The 23,797-nt window shown below is 35.2% G+C and overlaps 2 protein-coding genes across 3 annotated transcripts in view; both read right to left on the bottom strand.

The window, feature by feature from the left end:
• Positions 1 to 368: 368 nt before the first annotated feature.
• Positions 369 to 18,061, bottom strand: LOC138701785 (serine hydroxymethyltransferase-like). Of its 2 annotated transcripts, none has more exons than XM_069829042.1 (9): positions 17,924 to 18,061; positions 17,357 to 17,568; positions 11,371 to 11,546; positions 8,795 to 8,977; positions 8,290 to 8,502; positions 6,041 to 6,213; positions 4,400 to 4,574; positions 2,272 to 2,388; positions 369 to 726 (listed from the first exon to the last, which is right to left on the bottom strand). In XM_069829042.1, the coding sequence occupies exons 2-9, from the start codon at positions 17,554 to 17,556 to the stop codon at positions 560 to 562; spliced, it is 1,404 nt and encodes a 467-aa protein (XP_069685143.1). In that variant the 5' UTR covers positions 17,557 to 17,568; positions 17,924 to 18,061; the 3' UTR covers positions 369 to 559. The 2 variants fall into 2 exon arrangements, with proteins under 2 accessions (XP_069685143.1, XP_069685144.1); XM_069829043.1 differs by lacking the exon at positions 17,924 to 18,061 and adding an exon at positions 17,798 to 17,816.
• A 3,147-nt stretch (positions 18,062 to 21,208) lies between these two features.
• Usp7 (Ubiquitin-specific protease 7) overlaps positions 21,209 to 23,797 on the bottom strand; it is a 69,861-nt gene continuing 67,272 nt past the window's right edge. The window contains exon 24 of the mRNA XM_069829041.1: positions 21,209 to 23,719. The gene's annotated coding sequence lies outside the window, so the exon portion shown is untranslated. The remainder of the gene's footprint in view (positions 23,720 to 23,797) is intronic.

Here is a 23,797-nt window from a genome sequence, read left to right as displayed (position 1 = left end):
TCACACATTATTACTTACAAAGTCCAAGGCTAAACAAATAAAGGAAAAGTATAAATTTCATTTTCAAGCATGTACAGCAAGCATCACGAATGTCACATACAATAGTTTGGTATTTGTTATAAGTACTAATCGTACTTCACACATTTCACATCGTAGTTCAACCATAAAAGTTGAAGCAGTTGCACTGACCAGATTTTTTTTTAAGATTAGTGTAAATTGCGAGGTAAGAAATATACTATGAGCATAGGAATATTGAAGGGATTGAAAAAAAAAGTGTGGCAAGGAATGTAAAAGCAGGAAAGGTAGTCTGCCAAACACTTATTCTACCATATACTCACTCATCTTGGAGATTTGAATAAAGTATCAAGAAAATATAAAAATATTTCTATTAAAACTGTTGATATATAAAAGTATTACAACAAATAAGCACATTATCTCTTTCAGAAATTACTTTAAGATTCATGAATACATAGCTTGTTCTTAGAAACTATCAGCATTTCTAGTTTGTTAGCACATAACAAACAGAACCATTACCCATCTGAAAAAGGAGTTACTTCTCTTAGTAATCAGAGTAACCAGGGAGAGGGAATGACCGAGAGAATGCTTCAACTTCTTCTCGTAAATTTTTCACCTTCTCTGAAATAGTTGTATCTTCCTTTAAAACACGCTTGAAATCGACCAGTTTTGGGCCAGAAATCTTCGTTACCTCCTTTGATAATTCAAGACCTGAAAAATACAGATATACACATTTTAACAAGAGCCAGAACAGGTCACATTGTCACACAATTGTACTTACACTGATTTCACCTTTCTGATACTACTACTTGTCTGTGGTATAATAATCATGATGAAGATCTGGAACACATTCTTCTATACTGTCCATCCATAAACCACAAAAGAAGTCAATTAAAATCAGCAGTACCAGTTGCAGAAGACACAGCCTTGCAGTATATATTGACTGCACCCCAACTCTGGCTACTAGCAACAGGCATCTATAATGAACACCGATCAAAATACCCCTTATTTCTCATGAAAAACAAGAACTGAATAGACTATAGTGGACTTTATGTTGTCAGCAAACAGCTGGATACATTAAGAAGATTGCTTGATTAGACACCATTTGGAGAATTGTGAACAACTGATTAACTTCAGGAAGAAGTCGTCTGATCGAATCTACAGCACACCACAGACTAATGGTCTTCATGCATACAGAAACACAAAGGAAACAGTCCGAGTTGAATGTTTGTTTACATTCGATTTGTACGGTTCAAACTGTATAATGGGGCAACCCAGTAGTTCATCGGTTCATTGAATTAAACTAATTTTTCTTCATCTTTAACCTTCAACTATCATCAATGGCCATCAAAACACAGTTGTTGTATGAGTCTGCAAACGCACTATTAAAGGGTAAATAATAAATCATATCAATTCATTTAAAATAATGAAGTTGGCTTCCTTATCTTCTCTACACCTGCACCTATAAAAAAAATAACTATACCACAATATGTCCGCCTTCAAGCCAAACAACTTTTTGAGTAACTTGAATAATTTCAAGGGAAAAATTGTCCCAAGGCCAGGTATCAAACCTGGGATCTTTGGCTGAGCACACCAACACTTTACTGACTGGGCTACCCAGGAACATATCAGACACAGACTCAATTTTTCCCTTTATATTCACATACCTCAAGTGGGCTAACAAGATGTCAAAGACCCAACATTGAGAGCACACAAACTCTGTGACTTGACAACTTTTTGTCTGAAGATTTGTCTTCTATCACTATAAATGACCGTGCTATTCAGTTGGCCTGTTTTAAATGCCACACCCTGTATACTGTGCCGACCATATGTATTGTACCAAATGCCTCTGCACGGTTTTTAGCATTGAATCATACGCACTGCACCAAATGTCTTTTAATGAATCAAATTACAGAGTCGATAAAATTATGCATAAAGTTACTGAATGAGTAGATGTCATGTTACAAAGAGGGTGAAATGTGTACTTCCATCAGAAACCAGTCCCACTAAGTAAACAGAGATTTTAGCTTAATGAAACTGTCCATTATTCCCTACATAATTCAACTACTTTTATCTTATAAAATATGCTATGTTAATTTAATTTCTACACTAAGCATCAGTTAGTGCATGTTCCTTAAAAAGACCATTTTTAAGACTACAGACCTAAGAATGATATATGCATCAAGACACTCACTACTTATTTCAAAGTTAAGTGAAAAATATATACGTTTTGTAAAAATCTCATTAAACACTCACCTCTATGTATGAAGTCCACCACTTTATCAATGTCCTGTTCTTTGAGTCCTCTGGTAGTCAGTGCAGGTGTACCCAAGCGAATACCACTTGGATTCAATGCGCTCTTATCTCCTGGTACTGATGGAATAATAAATAATCATAATAATAATAGTAATAACTATCATTCTAAAGAAAGTATGGCACTGAATGTAAATGAAACACTGATATCCTTTAAAGTTGGTTCAGTGGAAAGCAATCATTTCTTAACAACAACATGGCACACACATACTAGCAGTAAGAATAGCATTAAAGATGTGCTGTATATGGTATGTAATAATTCAACAAGCTGTAACATTAGGCCGCAACATAATCTTCAAAATGACAGAAATATTATACAGACTTAAAAACTGTAGCTTTTATTATCGTCATTATTAAACTTTTAAAACATTTCTTCCATGCATGTTTACCTTTTACATGTTTGCAAATAAAAGTTCCTTGTAGTTACGAGGTATTATTTCCAATTTTATTATTGCCGAGACAAAATTAAGAATGCTTCTACCTTGTATCATAAAAGTGCTGATAGCAAAATAAAATTTCATTTTTAATACATGTATTGTAAATAACTATTCTGAGTTTTACAGCATTTATTAAACTTTTTGATAAGTCGCATGAATGTAATGGATTTCACAATTCTTTTATTAAATTAAATCAACGTGAAAGTGTTAAGCATTTGTATTTCTTGTTAATAAATACATTATTATGATGTACCGAAGTACATATGATATTTCCGTGCAGATATTCTGCGTCATCATATGATGAAAGATGGGTGGAATGGAGAAAAATTCTCTCCGGCACCAGGATTTGAACCTGGGGTTTCAGCTCTACATGCTGATGCTCTATCCACTAAGCCACACCAGATTTCCATCCCGATGTCGGATTGAATCCTCTCAGTTTAAGTTCCACCTCTTGGGTTCCATCTAGTGGCCTACCCTCATGCATTGCGTCATGCACGGAAATATCATATGTACTTCGGTATATCATAATAATGTATGATATGCGAATAATCACTTAGTGATTTAAGACGGCGCTTATTCCATCAGATCCCGGGCACTTAGTCACTCATAACGAGTGCACCTCTGCACGTGTGTGTGGACATGGTCCCACTGTCATACATCTATGACGCATTTCGATTGCTGGTAAAATTCATGTTCTGGGAATAATAAGTTAATTAAGTAGTAAAATATCGCTGCAATCGAAAAGTATTGGGAATAAATTTGAATAAGGAACAAAAAAAAGTTTCTTTCCCAGGCATGATTCGAACCACGAATGTCTTAGTTACCAGTCTATCATGCTCTGGAGCGAACAAGGCTCTGAAATCAGCTACAAGGGTTGGTCCAGTTTTTTTGACACTACTGTACATTTCGTCTCTCTCTCTCTCTCTCTATATATATATATACGCAAACACTACACACGAAAGTTGTATTGCTACGTCTTAGCTTTGAATATATATTTACATCAGCAACTCTATTAACTAGAGAAAGCAAATGTTCACCTCCATCTTCCAAGTATAAATGGAGAGAAATGTTTTTTGAAGAAAATAAAAAGAGGATTAAGCAGAGTATATTCGCCCCAAAAGTACCGTTAGCCAGCTGTTTGCTCCAAGGTTAGCCTCACACCCCTCAAAACAATCACCCCTAACTTCTCCAAGGTTCAGGGCAGATGATCTGTGTCACAGACAGTAGTTGCCTCAATGCTAGCTTAATGGAACCTTCTTAGCCTATAGTCAAGACAGAAATTAAGAATCCGCAATTCTGGTATTACTGTAGGGTGATTTCTTCTATTGGCTACGATGCCTACACCCACCCTCTCAGATACTTCGGGTGATTAGTGTCTGAAGGATGTATAGTGAGGGAAAGAGAAAGAGAGACACCAGAAGTTGGCGTGTTTTTCGGGGTTTCACTTGAAGTTGTCAAGTTACAGTTTTTTAATTTATGTTAAGACGTTTATCTTGTAAAATCATTCTCAAATTTTCTGGTTCTTACTGTCAACATATTAGTAGCTGTCCATGAATTACTGGAGATATGCAAATCATAGTTAAAGAAAAGCTGTTCTAGTAGAAGTCGATATGAAGAAGGAAAGTCACTTTTACCTGTATTTTTGTTACAAGCTATGGAAATATCCTCTAAAATTTTCTCTGCCCGTGCACCTGTGATCCCAGCTGATCTTAAATCCACCAACACCAGATGAACATCTGTTCCACCAGTTACAACTTTGTATCCATATTTTTGTAGACCATCACTCAGTCGTCGTGCATTAACAACAGTCTATTAAAGAGAATTAATACCAAACAAAAATGTATTCAAATCCTTAAATATAATACTGTGTGACATACATTTTATACCAGAATACGATGTTCCTTCCATCTACTGTATCACCCCCATAATCTACATAAAGATTAATTTTTTGATTCTACAGAATACGTGTTTTGGTAACAATATTACAGATGAACAATTCACTCCAGTGCTGGGGATCGAACCCAGGTCCTTGGTTCTACGTACCAAGTGCTCTAACCATTGAGCTACGCCCAAGTTTAATCCACAGCTCCGGATCGAATCCCTCTCCTCCAGTGTTTTTCCCTTTGTGGCCTGACTCCAAGTTCGACGTGTGTTGACATTTTTATATTAAGTCAACTGCCCCTAATATTAATTGTTACCATAACAGACGTATTCTGTAGGACCAAAAAATTAATCTTTACATAGATTTTTCGAGCAACAGTGCATATTACTGTGGAATCCCGGCCACTCTTCAAGGAACGACCACTCATATAAATTGAGGGAAAGAAGACAGAGGACGGACACTGGAAAGTTTTCTTTTCTCAATCGTACTATCAGGGACTGGAATGCTTTACCTGTAGATTTACTAAAGGCTTTACCAACAACCAAAAACGTATTTAAAAATAGGCTTAAGGACTTTACTAATAGACGGTAATTATACATAGTATGTAAATGATATTTTGTTATTGAAGTGTTGTATCAGTGAAGAATTATGTTGTGTCAGTGAAGTGTCAGTGAAACGTGTTCCTGTCAGGGAAGCTTTATAGTTTATAGTGGCAGTGCAAAGTATTTGAAGTGTTAGTGAAATCAGGATAGAATCAGTGAAATGTGTCGTAGTTCCAGTACAGTGAGTGAGTTGACAGCGAAATGAGTGTAATGTGGAAAGGTACTTGTGCAGATATGAACATATCATACTCGTGAGTTTTAGTTCGAACTTAGATTTAAGATACAAATTAGATTTATTTTAAATGTTATTTCAAGTGATCGTGCTTCATTTAATTTTAGGATATTCCCTATTATTATTATTATTATTGTTAGTATTAATTATTGGTATTAATATTAACTGTATTTTTAATTAATAAGTTTATTATTGTCATTATTGAGTGTAATTAGTTACCACTGCCACCGGGTATATACCCATTGCAGTGTGAATAAATATGTACGTACGTACCAAGTTACTCGACTGAATGCGCTCCCTGTATAATGGCAGTTGACTTAATATAAAAATGTGAACATATTTGCCGAACTTGGAGTCAGGCCACAAAGTGAAAAACACTGCAGGAGAGGGATTCGATCTGGTGCTGTGGATTAAACTTCGGCGTAGCTCAATGGTTAGAGCGCTTGGTACATAGAACCAAGGACCCGGGTTCGAGCATATTTTCTCCTCTAATATTAATAATTACCCCCATAATGTTATCTGTACAATAAAAGACATAAGGAAATGTAATTTGAGTTACCTGCTGCTGGTACTTCAGGAATTCTGGAGTCCTTGCCTGTAGCATTGCTGTAGCAATACCTGCAATGGCATTATTATGGGGCCCACCTTGCAGGCCTGGAAATACAGCTTGATTGATCTTACTCTCCAGATCATACAAAATCTTCTCACCTGCCTTGTTTACAGACCTCACACCTGCGATTATCAAATAACAAAATACCATTAACCAAAATATGTTCATTACAGAAACTTCAGTGACGTCAAGCAAAGATGTATCTAAAAGAAACAAATGAGTATTTTAGTACCAGTAAACAAAGCCTATATCACTTAAAATTAAAATACTTACCTGTTATTCAGGTATGGGTAGGTATGTAGGTAATACAGAAGTTTTATTGTCACTTTGCACTGGCTAGATGTTAAAATCTGAATTCAATTAAATAAAAAAATGGTAAAGTCCGTTATAAGTGTCTCCTGTGTAACCAGTCATAAAAGAAAGTAGAATTTCTTTTATTTTTTTTTTTTTTTGTCAGTAAGAATAATATGATAACATACAAAATAATACAGAATAAAACATGCATTCGTCTTTGTTACTATTGTGCTGTCCAGCTGTTTACTATCCCCTTTCCAAATCTAATATAACTATGAGACAATACAATAACATCACTCTGCTTCACTTAAATAAGTAATGAAATACACCATTATGCATACCTCTTTGCATAAGGTAAGAGCAAGGCTCTTTATTTAAATATCTGTAATTTTATTTTCCAACAATTCAATAAGAGTCGAACCTTTGTAACAGAGAGGTTGTGTTGTTCACAACAGCTAGTAGGTACTGTACATAGTCAATACAGAGCAATTTCGTGAATCAATATGTTACATGTTAAATAATCAGTAATGGAAATGTACTAGTGTTATACTGGGTCGCACATGAAAGCATAGCCTGCCTTCTCTTTGAACATGCAATTGTGATGTTCTAACTGCTTGAAATAATGGCACTAGTATTATTTTAGACAGTGAACCGCTGCAATAATAATAACTGACATTCTCTGACAACAATGGCGCCAGTATCGTATCATATTGAGTGAGTGAACATTTCATCACATTAGTCGAGTCAAACATTTCTGTCCACACTGTGCAATATGACATACGCAACAGAGGAAGGAGTGGTAATTATGGAGGCATATGTGAGATTGGGTTCGATTAGGGAAAATCGCGATATTTTTGGCAAACAAGTTTCCAGGTAGAGACCAATCATGAAGAGAGTGATACAAATATTGATTAAAAAGTGGCGCCCTACAGGATGTCTGCATAATTCCTCAAAACAAAGCGTCCCTTTAGTTCGCATGCCAAAGTTACTGCAGACATTCGCCATAGCATTATGCAAAGTCCAAACAAGTCAACATGTAACTGGTGCAGAAAGCACACATACGCATGAGAACATGCCAACGTGTGTTGATGACCGACCATAAATTACAGGAGCCCGACAATCACATTAATGAATAATTTCAAGCGAAAAATTGTTCCAGGGCCGGGTATCGATCTCAGGATCCTTCACTTAGTGCACGAATGCTCTACCGACTGAGCTACCTCAAGAACTATACATGACACTGTCACAATTCTTCCCTTTATATCCACAAAACTCAAATGGCCTGACAAGACACCAGAAACCCAACTTTGAGTGCACACAGTTCTGTGTGACTTAAATTGTGGCTTTCTGTTAATTACAGTAATGAATATATTATGCAAATCTGGTTTTAAGGTAGACACTCCCTGTGAAACAGGCTTGAATAATTTCAAGGGAAAAATTGTTCCGGGGCCGGGTATCGATCCCGGGACCCTTCGCTTAGCGCAAAAATGCTCTACCGACTGAGATACACCAGGAACTATACAAGACACCGTCACAATTCTTTCCTTTATATCCACACAACTCAAATGGGCTGACAAGATGCCAGAAACCTAACTTTGAGTGCACACAATTCTGGGTGACTTAAATTGTGGCTTTCTGTCAATGTACCTACAGTATATTTGCTAATACTTGTCAACATTAATCAACAATTTTATCTTTGGGAAAGTAATGTGAATATGTGTATTCGTATGTGACGAATTATGGCCAGTGTGAGTTAGAAGTGTTAAAAAAAATAGCATCACTGTATAGATGAATAGATGAGAGATCGAGGAGAAGAAGATAAAAGCACATTAGTATCTGCATAACAAGAGTAATTCGGATGGACAAATGCACACATATAGGCAGAAATAATAAATAAAACCTACCTTTCCTAAAAAATATGACACCTGCACGAGGACCACGAAGTGTTTTATGAGTAGTAGTGCTCACAATGTCACTGTATTCAAATGGGCTAGGTACAACACCAGCAGCCACCAAGCCAGAAATATGTGCCATATCAGAGAAGAGATAGGCACCGTTTTCATCTGCTATCTCACGAAAACGTTTGTAATCCAGACACCGGGAGTAACAACTGATACCTGTATGCATACATACATACATACATATTAGACATACGAGCCCATAATAAGTAACTTTCATATACTTCAATTACTTTTCCTTACAGACAAATATTTTGTGTAAAAAGACATCAGTAAAGTTAATAAAGAGAAAAACAAATTACACATAATGATATTATTAGTTAATAACTTCAGATGCAGTGAAAGACAGCAGACAACTTTCAAATGAACTTTCCTCCCTCACATCATAGCTCCACTCAGTCACAATTATTTTTTCAATCCAAAAACATTTCATGTTCAAAACATCACTTACCAGCAATTATCAGTTTGGGCTTAAAGAGCTTTGCAGTTTCTGCGAGCTTGTCATAATCAATGAGACCTGTACTGGGATTCACTTTATATGGCATTGATTCAAAAAATATTGAAGTTGCAGATATCTTTTTGGTAGCTGTCATGAAACCATGAGTCAAATGGCCGCCATCAGGAAGATCAAGACCTTAAAAATAAATTTTTATAAGTTACCGGTACACTTATTTCTATATATTAAAAAATCACTAAGAAGTACGGAAGAGTGATCGGAATTTTATGCAACTGCACTAGAAACACTTTCTAGATTATCGGAGTTCCTTGTGTGACCTGTAGGTAGCATGTAGCTCTGAAACATCACAAGTGCTAAGTGACTTTTTTTTTTTTTTTCGAAATTAAGATCTTCACATTTTTATGTACCATTCAGGTTACATATCAATCTGGACAAGGATCATGAGGCCTCTACGCAGTTCAAGTCATGACCAGTACATGATGCTAGACAATACTTCACGGGCCTTTTTTTGTAGTTTGTTTTTCTCAAATAACTCTGTTCCGTATTTTTGGCACTTAGCTCCTTTGTTATTTCAAGGCCTCATTTATTCTGGCTCTTGAACTAATAATACTATTCTTATTTTTATTTATTTACATTTACGTGAAACTGAAGAAAACTTGGTTATGTCTGTATGATTACTAGCAGTGGAGCATGTGGTCAAGAATGCAATGCATTTATTTATTTTCTTAAGAGCTTGCAATGAATAAAATAATGTTTGTTATAGTATGCTTATTAGTCAGTGTAATTTGAACATTGTCGTCTGAATTAAAAATAAGTTATTACTTTCACAGTTAGTTGCTGTCAGAACTTGAAATTTAGAATGCAGTGCAGTGTTATATATATGGCTGGTGTCCATTCGAAATAGGGGAGGAAAAAAAAAAAAGCGAAATATGAAGAAGTCTTATTTAAGATAAAATTTTGAGCATTGCTTTTTAACACTTGTTTAAATTTCCTCTTAGATAACATGCTAAAAATATTTCGAACAAGAAGGCATGTAGTTTTAAAATTCCCTTTCTTAATTTCAATGAGTAAATGATGATGCAACTTCTTATATTTCACATTAATGATTCAAGTGTAGAGACTATGTTTCAGTTGATGTATCTCTTCATGAATTAAATACCCATATAATTAATTTCCTCAGTAAGTAAAAAGGTTGACAAGTCGACTTTTAAGGAAAACCTACCTTTCAAATGCTACAAAGAAACTTCTATGGTGGAAACATATTTGTTGTAATTTAAACATGGAGCAATTCTGTAGCATATTGCTGCAAGTGATAACTTGCTTTGGCATTTCTGAATTTATTTTCCTACTTAGCACTGGCTACTTCAAATTAACTAAAAAATATAAAATAAACCAAATTAATCAGAAAAGCTATGTGCAGGATAAAAGAAACAGTGATTACGAGAGCATTTAAAATACAATGTTGTTGTTGTAAAAAATAGGGCAAAACCTATTACAACAGCTTTGTGCTGAATAAAGAAATGAGTGGTCAGGTGAGCATGATAGTGTGTGACAATCAGTGCTGCGCATGATTAGGTAGTTAGTCTCCAAGAGCAGTTGTTTGCGCAATCTCAATCAGAAACTTCCAGTTACCTCCAAATGATATTGCAACAACTTTCCTTTGGACAAGACAGGAGGCCGTATGTGTGCTGTGGCACAGAGGTACACTTTCCACTGAGCATTCCTTAAACTGGATCACATAGTGATTTGATTCTGCTAACATCCGCGTATTTTTTTATAATACCGTGTAATTCGTTGTTTATTCTCTCTCTCTCTCTTTTTTTTTTTCGGTTTGAAGTACTACCTTAGTCGACAGATTTCTTTTTTCTATGTTATTGATAAATCATTATATCCAATTACAAAATCTACAGCAAAAGTAAAGTTTTTCTATAGCTAATGTAAACATTTATAGTTCTCCTGCAAACACTCGTTTATTCCCAAATAGTTATTGTCAATTAGTCTAATAGATTTAGTTTAACGTAAAATATATTAAAGGCATTTCAGAATGGAACCAAAGAAATATGTGGTATAAATGTGTAAAGGTTTACTGTTTAAAAATAATTTATTCAGGCTCTTCGTTGCCTTCAACTATGGCAAACACATAATATATAATTGAAGAGGTGAGAATGAGATAGTCCAAAGCCACACTTTTAACAAAAATGTTTTTTGTGCGAGTTAATTTCTTAGACATATTGGGAAGCTATTATTAATATATTATAAAAAATTCTCAACAAACGACGTAAGTAGGGCCTATATGCCGAAGAAATTATGATACCACACCTAACAGCATTGGACTGTAAACCTTTAACACACTCTTCTGTAAAGTTCTGTCTGTGTGGCTTAGGACTGTATCATTCTCACCCCTTCAATTGTCATTTTGCACAAAATCACAACAAAATTTCCTATTTTGGAGAAAGAGAGAGGGAGGGAGGGAGATAGGGAAGGGGGAGAGCGAGAGGGAGAGAGAGATTGAGGAGATAGGGAGGGGGGAGAGACTGTTAGTTATGTCTTATAATATAATTTATACTTACCCATGATTCTTCCATGTGGTTCTACAACAGCAGTATATACTGCTAGGTTTGCTGGTGAACCGGAATATGGTTGGACATTAACACCCCACTCATTAGGATCAAGTTTGTAAGCTTCTAGTGCTCTCTTCTGACAGAGTAATTCAATTTCATCAATATACTCATTACCACCATAATACCTGTAGGAAGAGTACTATATATTCAATACAATACGTGCATATGCAGAGAGTTTCAGAATTAAACTGAAGAAGAGGTTGGGGAAGGGTCCTAGGCAAGAACTTTGACATAGGAAACTAGGGGGTCTGCAGATTCAAACTTGCATGTAATGGCATGAAATATCTTTTAGACCAGTACACCACTGATTGAACCTGCACATGGCATAGCAGTACATTTGTAAGTAAATATACACACAGTATAACATACACAAATTGTTACTACTCTCACTTAGAACAGTGTGTTTTTCACTCCAAAGGCATAGCTAAGACAGAGTTATTCACTAGCACGAGTACTTTCATTCCACTATCCACTACCACCACTGAAATCATCACTACCACTTTAATCATCTCCACTCAATCGAATTACTTCGTCCATAGTAGACTCGCACTGTTACAGAGGCAGGTGGCAAGATAGAAGTTACTCGCTCCCTCAACCATTTCTCGAAGATGGAGTTCATTTCTCGGTGCTACTATATGACAAACAGATCTGAAACCCCAGGAAATATGTGAACGAAATTACTTGATTCCGCTTCCTTATCTGCAACCATTCCCTCTCCTGATCCCGTCCTCTTCCTGAACCACCCCCTCCTCCCCAAGCCTGACCATCTACTTCACTCACAAATTGAGGTACTACCTAGTGAGAGTTCGTAGTTGCCAATTTGCTAAATCTTCTGTTTTTCATATCATTTATGAATCCGTGGTGTGTGTGCATATGTATATAATATTAGTAAAATACATTATAATTAGTGATAAAACAATTAATTTTATTTAAGAATTTCTCAGAATGACTATGAATATTTGAAGTTATGAAATGTGGCAACATCTATTTCTTTGGTGTCCTTGTCTTCTCCCTTGACGAGAGCTTTAGACCTCTTTAATGAGCTGAGACAGGGTGGGTGTGAGTAGTGTGGGTTAAGTTTGCGAAGGGCAGAAACCGACACTACCACCAAGATATTTGGGTCAGGGTTTCAGATCCGTTTGTTGTATAACAGTCATCAGTAGTTGAGTTACCTTTATAAATGAGAAGACCACCATAAAGAAATCCAGATTCGGAACCTATGTCTATTATTATAAGCCTTTTGGACTTGTTTCCTTCTAACATCTTTTCCTTTCTGCTACCATTTTTGGGAAGTCAAATCAGTGTCTATCCAAGACTCATATAGATAATTTTTGTCTTTGTTCTGATCTTTTGTGATATTCCTGCAATTCCAATCAATAATGTTCGGTCATTCTCGAAAGAGTAATCCATCCTGTAATCTCTTCCACAGAAATCCCATGCTTTTTAGCATAGTATTAAAAAGCATTACAACCTTTTGCTATGCCTCTTCCTGCTAAATGCAAACTGTGACTTGCACAGAGGCAGAGATTTAATAAAAGATCTGTAGGCTATGGAGCGGTAAAGTTTTTGAATAGATGATACTGAATGTTATCTCAGGTCAATATATCACACTCATAGGTCGTGAGGTTACCTTTTCCTAGCCCCACTTCTCTGCTCTCAGAATTAGCTACTAAACATGGCCTATCAGTACCTTCGACTCATATACTGTTGCCTGATGATTACCAAACATTCTCACGCACACAATGATGATATAATCGTAATTCAGTGGTACCATCATTATTTAGCAGTGCGTGGGTCTAGGATAAATCTTTGATAAACATTATATAGCTTACAAAAGCACTCTTTTTTGTTATGCTCCAGTCTAAATATATCTAGTTACCTATCTATCAAAACGCACATATATGCAAGAAATAGGCATACCGGTACCAAAAGTCTGAACAAACCAAACCTAACCTATCAGTGATAGATTTCAATAAAACAAGCTTTTTTATCTTTCCATATATTGGCAGCACTGTAATACACATTCCTAGGGACATTGTGTATGTTTAATGGACAATTGTGTGTGGAATATTTCTTTCTTGAGTGAAATTGGTTGGTTGGTTGGTAGTGGCCATTTGAGATGTTGACACGTCATCAATATAAAGCTTCTAGATTATTATTCATTTGATTATTATATTATTATTAAGTTGGTTGCATATCATTAGATGTTCCTTGTTTAAAACTATATTCTCATAGTTGCAAAAAGGGCAATAGTCATCCTTGATTATTTTCATCCTAAGATGTTGGAGAGGCAATCATGTCCTGTTGCATGTTCTGTTCTTCTTGTACAGTTAATTTCTCTTTCATGAGTTTCAGTTTGGAAGGAAGCTCTAGTTCAAAATTTGCTTCTGCTGTTATGCTGGAAACCTTTTTTGTCAGAGCATCAGCAAATTCATTCCGCACCAATCAGACATGACCTGGAATCCATTGAAGAACTACTACTAAATTTTTTATCTGAACTGCTCGATACAGTTTTCTTATTTCATCGACAGTTTGTGTTGTTGGGGTGATATAGGTCTAGTTCATGATAATTTTGAGTGATGCTTTTGAATCAATTAGGAAGACAATTCTTTTATTTAGAGAATGTCTGTATAATATAGTTTCTAATGCAGCATCAATGGCTAGAATTTCTTCATCGAAATTGTGAGCATATTGTCCTAACAGTGTACTGAGAGAAGTCTTCACTATATATTCCAAAAGCAGCTTCTCCATTTTGAAATGGATCATCGTGAGTGGAATTGTGGAAATAAAGATTGCAGTATGTATACATATATGCAGTCTACATCTTCTATATTTGTGAAGTTATTCCATCTCTCAGTTTCATTTGATTGTGAAATACTGGAACAGAATTCACACATCAGTCCTCATTGTGGTGTAACTGACATCGAAGATTAAATTATTTTTTCACACAGTAAAACAGCTACAGTGATCCCCAGTAACGGGTAAGCCTATTTAAACCGTTTTACCACAAATTTGGTTCGCAGAAAATATTTTTGCTCCATTTCTATTATTATCTTGTGAAAAAACTGAATTAAGCCTATAGTACTACTGTAGCTCACTATAGCTTAGCCCTCTAGAAGACCAGCTATATAGCTAAGTTATTTTAAAATTGTTATTGTAGAATGAACTGCGAAAGAAAGCAGCAGGGCCGCCGACAGAATTTATGGGCCCCTATGCAATACTGTACTCTGATCCCCATTAAAAAAAGTAACAATTACAAGTTACTAGTTATTCTAACCATAATAATTATTTGCAAAATAAATAAAAGATAATCTCATACACAGATACGAACTTAAAAATATACACTTTTATTACGTTGAAAACTTTTAGCCAAACTTCATATTAGCACAATATATTATATTCATAAAACATTATTCTTAAACACCTGTATTTTCTAACTTGCAATCCAATGTCAACAAACAACTCTCCTTGACTTCATTGATGCAAAATCATCAATTATGTTATCAAAATTTAAAGACCTAGCAAGATCGCTCTCCAGACTAAGGAGCCAAGGTTACTCAGTCGTTCTTGACACATTGTTTATCTGAATACATTTTTTATTTCCTTCATTTTGCTGAAGGATCTTTCAGCATCAGCAACTGTCACAGGAATTGTATAGAATATTCTAATGGTTATACAAATATTTGGAAATAAAGTATCCAGTTTTAATTCCCCCAGACTATTTAGAAGATTCATAGGTTTTAGTGGGGTTGGCCCTAAATTAGAGGCTTATCACTGATTTCTTTATTAATATCTTCATAATATTTTTCACGCAGTCTAGCACCCATATTACTATCTCCCAATTTTTTCTGTCTCTCCTTGTGCTTCTTAGCTCCCGACTTATGCCTGTACTTGTTCATTGTGCAGTTAAACTATAACCAGTAACACTAATGAACAGAATTTACTAGACAAATGATAACGAAAAGACGAAAGTTTCGACACGAAACATACAATGTACTGAAAAAGAAACATATCCTGCGACTTCAGCTTGAGAGAGTACACTAGCATATTGTGGTGGGTCAGCGAGGGTTTGGTAGTTAAGAAGGACAAGCCAATAAATAATTGAACGTGTTCAGTACAAGCGACGGGAACATACAGTAGTTCAGGCAAATGCCGGGGGCCTCAATTGTCGTGTCGGTGAACGTTAATGCGGGAACCGATATTCTATTGTATAAAAGTTATATAGCGATCAAATATTAAGTAGGCCAATAATTTTAAGAATGGCAACTGGTAGGAAATTTCAATAATATTACAATGGATGTGTTTTGAATAGGAAAATATAATTTACAGTATAAATGTTTGTTCACACGAGACTTTGTGATGGGGACGAGAGACAAAGATCTGTAAATCGGTTCTGTCCTGTCAAAATCGAGGAATCTGTGATTTAAAACTTTTCACAGTCTTTAATTCTACAGATAGGTCTCTCTTCCTTTCCTGATGGAGCCAATACACAGCGCCACAATGCTGATGTTTCTACTTTTATGATATGGTTTGAAAACTCGTTTCGTACAGTGTCAAACTGTATTGTCACTTGAACGATACTGTCCTGTGGAAAGAAGGTGTAATGATTAATATACCTATATAGTATTCATACTTTAACTTATATGTAACATTAACTTTATTACTGCAGGTAGACTATGTTGTTATAATTTTTCTTATAATTTTCAGTTTTAGTTTTTTTTATACCTCTCAATGTCAATCTGTGTGGTTGTCAAACATAGCTGGTAATTTCGAAGACTAGGACAATTTCCGTGTTTAGAAGCTCAACCCGAACATTATTCGTAACAATCATTAATATTGTATTATAATCTGTGTTAGTTTTCCTATATTCTTTAATGTTAAACTAGCGCTGAGGTAGTTCCGGTGATCTTGGAAGTGAAAATCGTTGAATTTATAAAGGATTTTTGATAATTAGGTAGAAAACGTTGGGTCAATATGGCGGACATCATCGAGGATCAGCAACAGGTTAGGTTTTGTTTGTTCAAGTTTTTGGTATGCCACCAAAAGGCGTATAATATGCAAGGCAAAACAAAAACCTTAACAAACCAAACCTAACCTGTCACTGATCCTCGATGATGTCACTGACATCAGTTATATTGACCAACGTTTTCTACCGAATTAGGCCTACTGGATTTTTTTTTTTTTGGTGGAGATGCAGTTCATCATAAGCCTATGCAAGGCATAACAAAAGCCTAAACCAACCAAATTAACCTGTCACCGATTCGTAGGCTATAATGCAAGGTGTACAAACGGAGTACGAAGGGAACTACATCAGTGCTAATTTAATCTTTATTTCTTTTCACATTTAATATTGTTGCTCAATGCCAGACGATTGGCAACAAAGCATTTGTCGTCTCGCACTCCCAATATTTCACGTTTAATGTTGAAAACAATGATTTTTTTTTGGTGTATTTTTAAGTCTGTACTTTTAGAATCAATGCTGGTAAAAATTTGTGCCTGAAGTCTGTTATGATGAAAAATACAAAATTTCTGACAAGTATAATAGGCCTAATTCTCCAGAAAGTGACTATAAAAATGCCCCCTTTCTGTTGAATTGCCGTTATGGACAAAAGGATGAAATCGTTTTGCGTCGGTGTCTATTCCAAAATCGGTGGAAGTCGCTCAACGCTCGTTTCACCAAAATTTCCATGCACGTAACTTATTACTCTAAATTTGTGTTGGAAAATGTAAGATTTTAAGTCACAATCATGGAACTACAAATTACAATTCACTATTTTCACACTCAGATAAGCCAGAATCTTTGTTACAACCCGCAGTACCACCGAAAATGGTAAATAGGCCTATGCAGAAATAAAAAGCTTTATGTCATGTTAAGCGTGTCCCCTTTTTGGTTTACAAAATCTGGGAACTCTACAGCCTACTTGAATTTTCTTACCTCTGTCCTGGAAGTCCTTCTGAATACTTATTATGAAGGCAAGAACTTAGACATTGTAGAACAGGAAGAGATGTGAAATTCTCAGAAGCAATCATTTCTAAGCCATGTAGCTGCCGCCGTTTCTCTTTCTTTATTAAATCGAACAATTCGGGATCAGAATCCCATAGGGTCTTGTTCAATGCTTGAGAATCTCCACTCATTCTTTCTTCTGTCTGTAATAATTATGAATAACTTTTAATTAAGCCTACTGAAATATTACAGGAACTTGTGCTTGTGTAAAAAAAATCTTTAGTAACACTTCACAATGACACACAAGGTAGTGGTAACTCTGTACAACGCGACTATATGTTTGAGAATTTCACTACAAAATACGTTGTAACACATAATTATATCTAAATTCTCGAGGTCAGGGCTATCAGATAGCCTTTCGTAACTACGTACATTAATGTTTGTAAGTTGACCTTTGAGATTAGGATTATGAAAGGATGCACTTATTTTAGTAGAAGAATAACAATGCGTCAGTACTAAAGACACAATGGTTCTGTCTATGCTTTTAAAGCTACTTACGTTTGTCTTAACAATATTCCCAAGCTCCTAATCACGGAGATATACAAAACATACAACTTGCCGCCAAACAACCTGTTCTGTTTACGAGCCACTCCTGTGGCCGGTTTTGCAACTCGTCAAATCAGAATTTATTTTATTATAAGATCAGCCAATCAGACGCATGTCATTACGTAACTGCAGGCTGCCATTGCTGGCAGAGAGACTTGTAGCAAGGTTATATAATTTGCGTATGATCAGATAAACATGAAATATGTAATATTCGTCATGTTGATTATAAAATAAAAAACAATTATTGCTATTATGTTGCCGTAGATATTACTGACTAACAGTAAAGTATAGAGTTTATATAGTTATCATTGTACCACCCCCTCCCTAGTCTTTATTTGATCTAATCGTGTCGATAGAAGATATTTGTGTTGTTGACATGTACGTACGTATGGAACAAGTTATTACCAGTTTCGGGTCCGAGAACGTAATCCTTCCCCTATGTCCCCTACGATTTTGACGTTTAATTCTCCAATGTTAACATTTAAGTAGGAAATGCCCTTCTAAACGGATTAGGTACATGTGAAACAGTGGCGAAGTTCTTACGAGGCTTTTGAGGCAGCTTACCAAAAAAAGATTGAGTAGTAACAACAGCGATAGAGGAATGGTAACAATAGGTCTATAAGTTTGTAATAAACACTTGGTTTCACTCCGATCTCCGATATGTATTAAGTTCACTGTTGGTAGTCATTTCAGGATGGAGAGTTGAGTGGGAGACATATGGCAGAAGCCTCTCAAGATGAATCTATACGGTTCTTTCAACTTTAAGCATTCAAGCAATGCATGCAAGAATGAACCAAACGCATTCAATTGTGCATGTTTTTCTGTCAAAAATGAGAGCGCATGCGGCAATATTGGAAACTACCCATCGCCAGTGGGTATCTTGCACTAACTTGTGCGTATTTTATTCAACAGTAGCATGTAGCGAGCACCTGATTGTTTTAAATGGCCGTGAATAAACTGAAAATTCTTTTGTTTACAGATAGCCAAGATGATCCTGTTGCGAATCGCACGTGTATTTCGTTTAACAGTAGAATGTAGGGAGCAGCTGATTGTTTGAAGTGTCGTGAATAAACGGAAAATTCTTTGTTGTGATGGACTTATGAGAAATTGCAATATCCACTGCCCAAAACATGTCAGTTCCTTCAGTACTGGTTTCTAAAGCTTGTAGTTTAAATTATTCGTGAATTTCAAATGCAGAGTTTATTGTTCTAAAGAAGATATTCAGCTATATCTATGCTTTCATTTGGAGCTACACAGTAGAATTAACTGAAACTCTGGATCATATATGTAACAGACAACTCCTCTCTACGTTAAAATCGGCAGCACTTTGAAGAGAACCGCCAGGATCGCCACCGTCCGCCGTAAACGAACACGAGATGGCAACACGGTCGCTAATGCAATTCAAATGGTAATAATGACGAGACTCCTTATGTAACAACTAGATGGCAACGTAGTAAACCTGACAAAAGTTGTTAACCTCAAAGCCTACAAGCCCGACATATGTTACATATATGATCTAGGCTGAAACATCATTTCTCACATCATTAACTCTTCTACTTACTGTTTGATGGCACAAGGACACTATTCCAAACTTTTTGGTTACCTTATTGCCCCGAAATGCAGATCTGATTTTTATAGCATATCATTTAATGAGCTCACTACATCTAAGACACTTCTTCCTAGCTCCAGGAATGTTTATTCTTCTGCTTGGTCAGCCTCAAATCATTTAATACACAACTCCTTGGTATTTGTCGCATTTTGTTCTATACAAGCTAGTATGTTTGCTTACATTATAGACTTACTCCGTTGTAACGCTTATGATTGAGAAACATAACACATTGTGCTGGGGGGGGGAAAAAAAAAAAAAAAAAAAAAAAAAAAAAAAAAAAAAAAAAAAAAACTCTCTCTTGCCATGTGGACTGAATATCCATTGTTCTTCTGTCCGAAGTGGCCTGGTACATCTTAAAACTTAAACTGAATGAACTGCTAATGGAAATTACAAAATTTGAATGTAAAATTTCGTACTGAAATCTAACTTAAAATTTCTCTTATTCATTTATACATTATGATTATAATATAGGCATTTTAAAAATATGTAAGAGTTGAGAGCCAACAAAATTAGTATGAGGGCTGCAGGTTGGACCACTCTGATGTGCATCATGAACAGTTAAATTTTAAATACGATAGTGTCACAATTAAATTTTAAAGAAGATTATGTCACAATTTAAATCTTAATAATAGTTGCAATTCAGTTTATAACCTTCAGAAATAGAAAACAAATATGATTGCATATTTGAAAACAGCATAAAAAGGTATTATGAAGATGAACTTATGTTCAACTAATATTCAGTTAAGAGACAGGAAAAAAAGTTACCGAAAAATCAATGAACACGTACACATTTCAAACTAAGTTAATAAATTGGGAACAAATGAAAATTCAAGCATATTTCAAATTATCTTAGAGAGACAAACTTTCCAATGCCACGAGACAGGAGAGCAGATAATTAAAAAATTTTATGGTGATATAAGACAAAATAAAAGAGTCTAATACAAAACAGTCAGTTTTGTGAGAAAGACGACTATGTTTCGGTTTGTCACACTACCCGTTTCATTATTGATTTATAATTCTGCTAAACATATATGTGCAATTTTAAGTATCAATTTATGAGTTTGCTAATACCACACCTGTTAGACCTCAAACAGTAAATAAGAATACAAATCCCAGTGATCATAAACAAGCAATGACATTTCCAGAATGATTTTCTGAGATGGCTCTTACAGAATCAGATTTCAGTATTGAATTTCTTTCAAACCAAAGAGTGATAAAAGTGATCCATTTTTAAATATTAAAATTACAAACTGAGGATAATCTACTCAAATATGGTATTCTAAAGGACTTTAAAATATTTACAATTTGTCATCGTCGTAAGTTCTTACTGAACATACAGCACTCGTATAATATTCTTCAATAGGAGAGGGTTGGGGGATTTTTGCTTGGAAGTGGAAAAGAGGATTTATAAGGATTTTGAATGAAATAAGAGAACAAAAGCAAAAAAATTACTGCTCTAAAACATGTGAAAATCAAATTATTTTAAATACATAAATACTGATTTTTGAAAAAAAAAAATACGGAAATTATAAACCTTTCTTAAAAATGTCACAAATATATTAAAAATTCTACAATTTAGGATAAAACTGGATAAGTTGGCAGGTATAATGACAAACAAAATATTCATATACAATTTGAGACAAGGCTAATATTCAATAAAATCATGCTAACTGCAATTACATAAATTCATATTTAAATTAGCCTGCCAAGAATCAGTTTTATTTATTATCATTATACCATACAAAGTAAAATAACCAAAAACCTTACAGCAACTGGTTTTACAGACTGTATCTTTCTTCACCACTGGCTTGATGCAGCTTTGGTGTTCTTTACCCTATCCAGTCAGCACTTCTTGCATTCATATTAACTTCCACTAAAATAATATTCTAAATTCTTATATTATTTTCAAAACAAAATGTAAGTATACACATTGCTTATTACGCTTATTTTGCTTTGGAACGTCACAGTCTTAACTTCCTGGCAAATCCCAAGTTAAAATGGCCACAAATTTAGTGAGGCAATCAACAAATACAAGTTATGAAGGTCATGATTAAATTATCACACAGATTATATTAGCTTGTCACACTACACTGCGCTCATACTTCCAGGCATACATTTTTATATTGATAATTTAAACACTCTTACAAATATATGCAAGCAAAATAATCATCCACAGTACCAGTTGGCCATTGTACGTAGTTCGATATAAAATAGGTATTTTCTTCTCACTCTCCACAGCAGCAACACATGTTCTAATCAACATCTAACATCCTTTAATAACTGTAGATATTATGTTCCAGAGATTAACCAGAGTTTATTAAGATACAGAGGGTTATTTTTATTACATATTCAACAAAGTGTCTAGCAATTTAGGTCAAGTTCTCTGAAATAAAATAATGACAGGTTAATTTAATATTTGGGGTTAACAGACAAAATTTCAAGGTAGAGGGAAGTGGATGTGTGTAATATACTCTGCTTGCTACCAAAACAGGGTTGCCAGGTCTCTTAAACACCGATGTTAACTCAGTCTATGAAGAATGATAAGCTGTTAATATGAAAGATCAGAACCAAACTCTGGTACAATATTTCACATAATAATGATTATTATTAATTCAAAATCTTCATACAATTTTTAAATTAGTAGTTAAATCCAATCAGTCATAAAATTAATAGCAAAAGTAACAAAAATATAACTTCAATATTTGAATGTCAGAGAACACAAAGACACACACCATTTAGGCTATGAATCACAGAAAAGTATAGAATCAAACAGAACGTGGGGCTCCAGATTGAGACAATTTTTCATATGGTTTGTACTACCGTCACTAACTCTAATGCTGCTGCTACTACTACTACACCAACCGGAGACAACATACAAGTAATTTTAAATGTTAATACCATTGTTATGTAAAGGTCAAATTTAAAATAATGATGAAAAATGAAACGCAAACCAGTGTAGCTTTTGTGAGTCCACACACCTGGCAACCCTTTCCACATAACAGATATTATCGCAATAAGAAATTTTTTATAAGATGCTTTGAGCAAGAGTATCTGTGCAGTCAAAACACTAAAGACTATGTCAAATTGCTGACATCATCTTACATGCTTCAGTGCATTTATAATTTCTTACATCATGGCTGCTCAGAACAATGCCTAACACATTTTCGCAGACAGCTGAGGCATACTGTATGCAAAATTGAACTTCTGCTTACCACCATTTAATTTAACAATCATATTCTAGAAATTATGTACAAATCAGAAATATGTATTGTTATGTACAAAATTATGTGAATTATTCTTAAACCAATTCTTTCTCTTCATATAATACTGATGGATAGGGTAAGCTTTCCATATTAAATCCAAAGGCGATTTTATTCCAAACAAAAGGGAAAGAATAATAATAAAAAAGTGGGGCGAATAGCATTATGCTAACTACATATAATTACATGATTTTTATTTTCCTTAAACAGACAAATTAAAAACGGATCCAAACGTAACCCTCTTTCCCTATCAGGTTTCCTTCGGTTTCAGTTGCGCTGACACACTCATGCATACACATATTCGTTCTTTACTATAAAGTGGCATGCACACAAACACACACTCTTTACGGCCTGCATTAAATCGCTGTACCCCACGGCTACAGTTCTTTCCATGAGGCAATATCATTCAATCCTCATGTGAAAAGATCACATTTCTCTGTTACAATTTAAATCTGTTTACTGGACTACAACAGTAAGGGCAACTAAGGGCAAAAAGCATGCGGAGCTACCATCATAATTAACCACTCGATCGAGTGGCACTCAGTTCCAGTAACCATATGCTGCTGCTGCCGCCCTCTGCTGTGACACACAAACTGCACTCTTTTCCTTAGTTCTCGTCAACCAGCACATGCACTGTCCCCTTCTTTCTGTGACTCCTATTCCGATGATCCAGCAAGGTTCAAGGGAAGCAGACAGGTGGAGGCAGAAAAAACTGTTTTAAAGGAAAGTACCCAACAAATGCACAGCCTGTCACTGCACAGCTCATTACTCTTCACACTAGTACAGTCCCAGAGAATTCTTTAACTTCAACAAATACACCATGGTTGCTGATGTGCATGGTTTCAGTTTCATGTGTCCAGGGCAGAGTTGGCCACAAACCTGAAATAATTATTTCTTCAGTTCATTTCAAGAAATGCAGATTTCTCCAACTAGCTGCCAAGGTGCCGTGTTTATCCA

Source organism: Periplaneta americana, chromosome 6 (assembly GCF_040183065.1).
Source record: "Periplaneta americana isolate PAMFEO1 chromosome 6, P.americana_PAMFEO1_priV1, whole genome shotgun sequence".
Lineage (NCBI taxonomy): Eukaryota > Metazoa > Arthropoda > Insecta > Blattodea > Blattidae > Periplaneta > Periplaneta americana.
The sequence above is the reverse complement of the archived record's forward strand: the minus strand, read 5'-3'. Positions and strand labels throughout refer to the sequence as shown.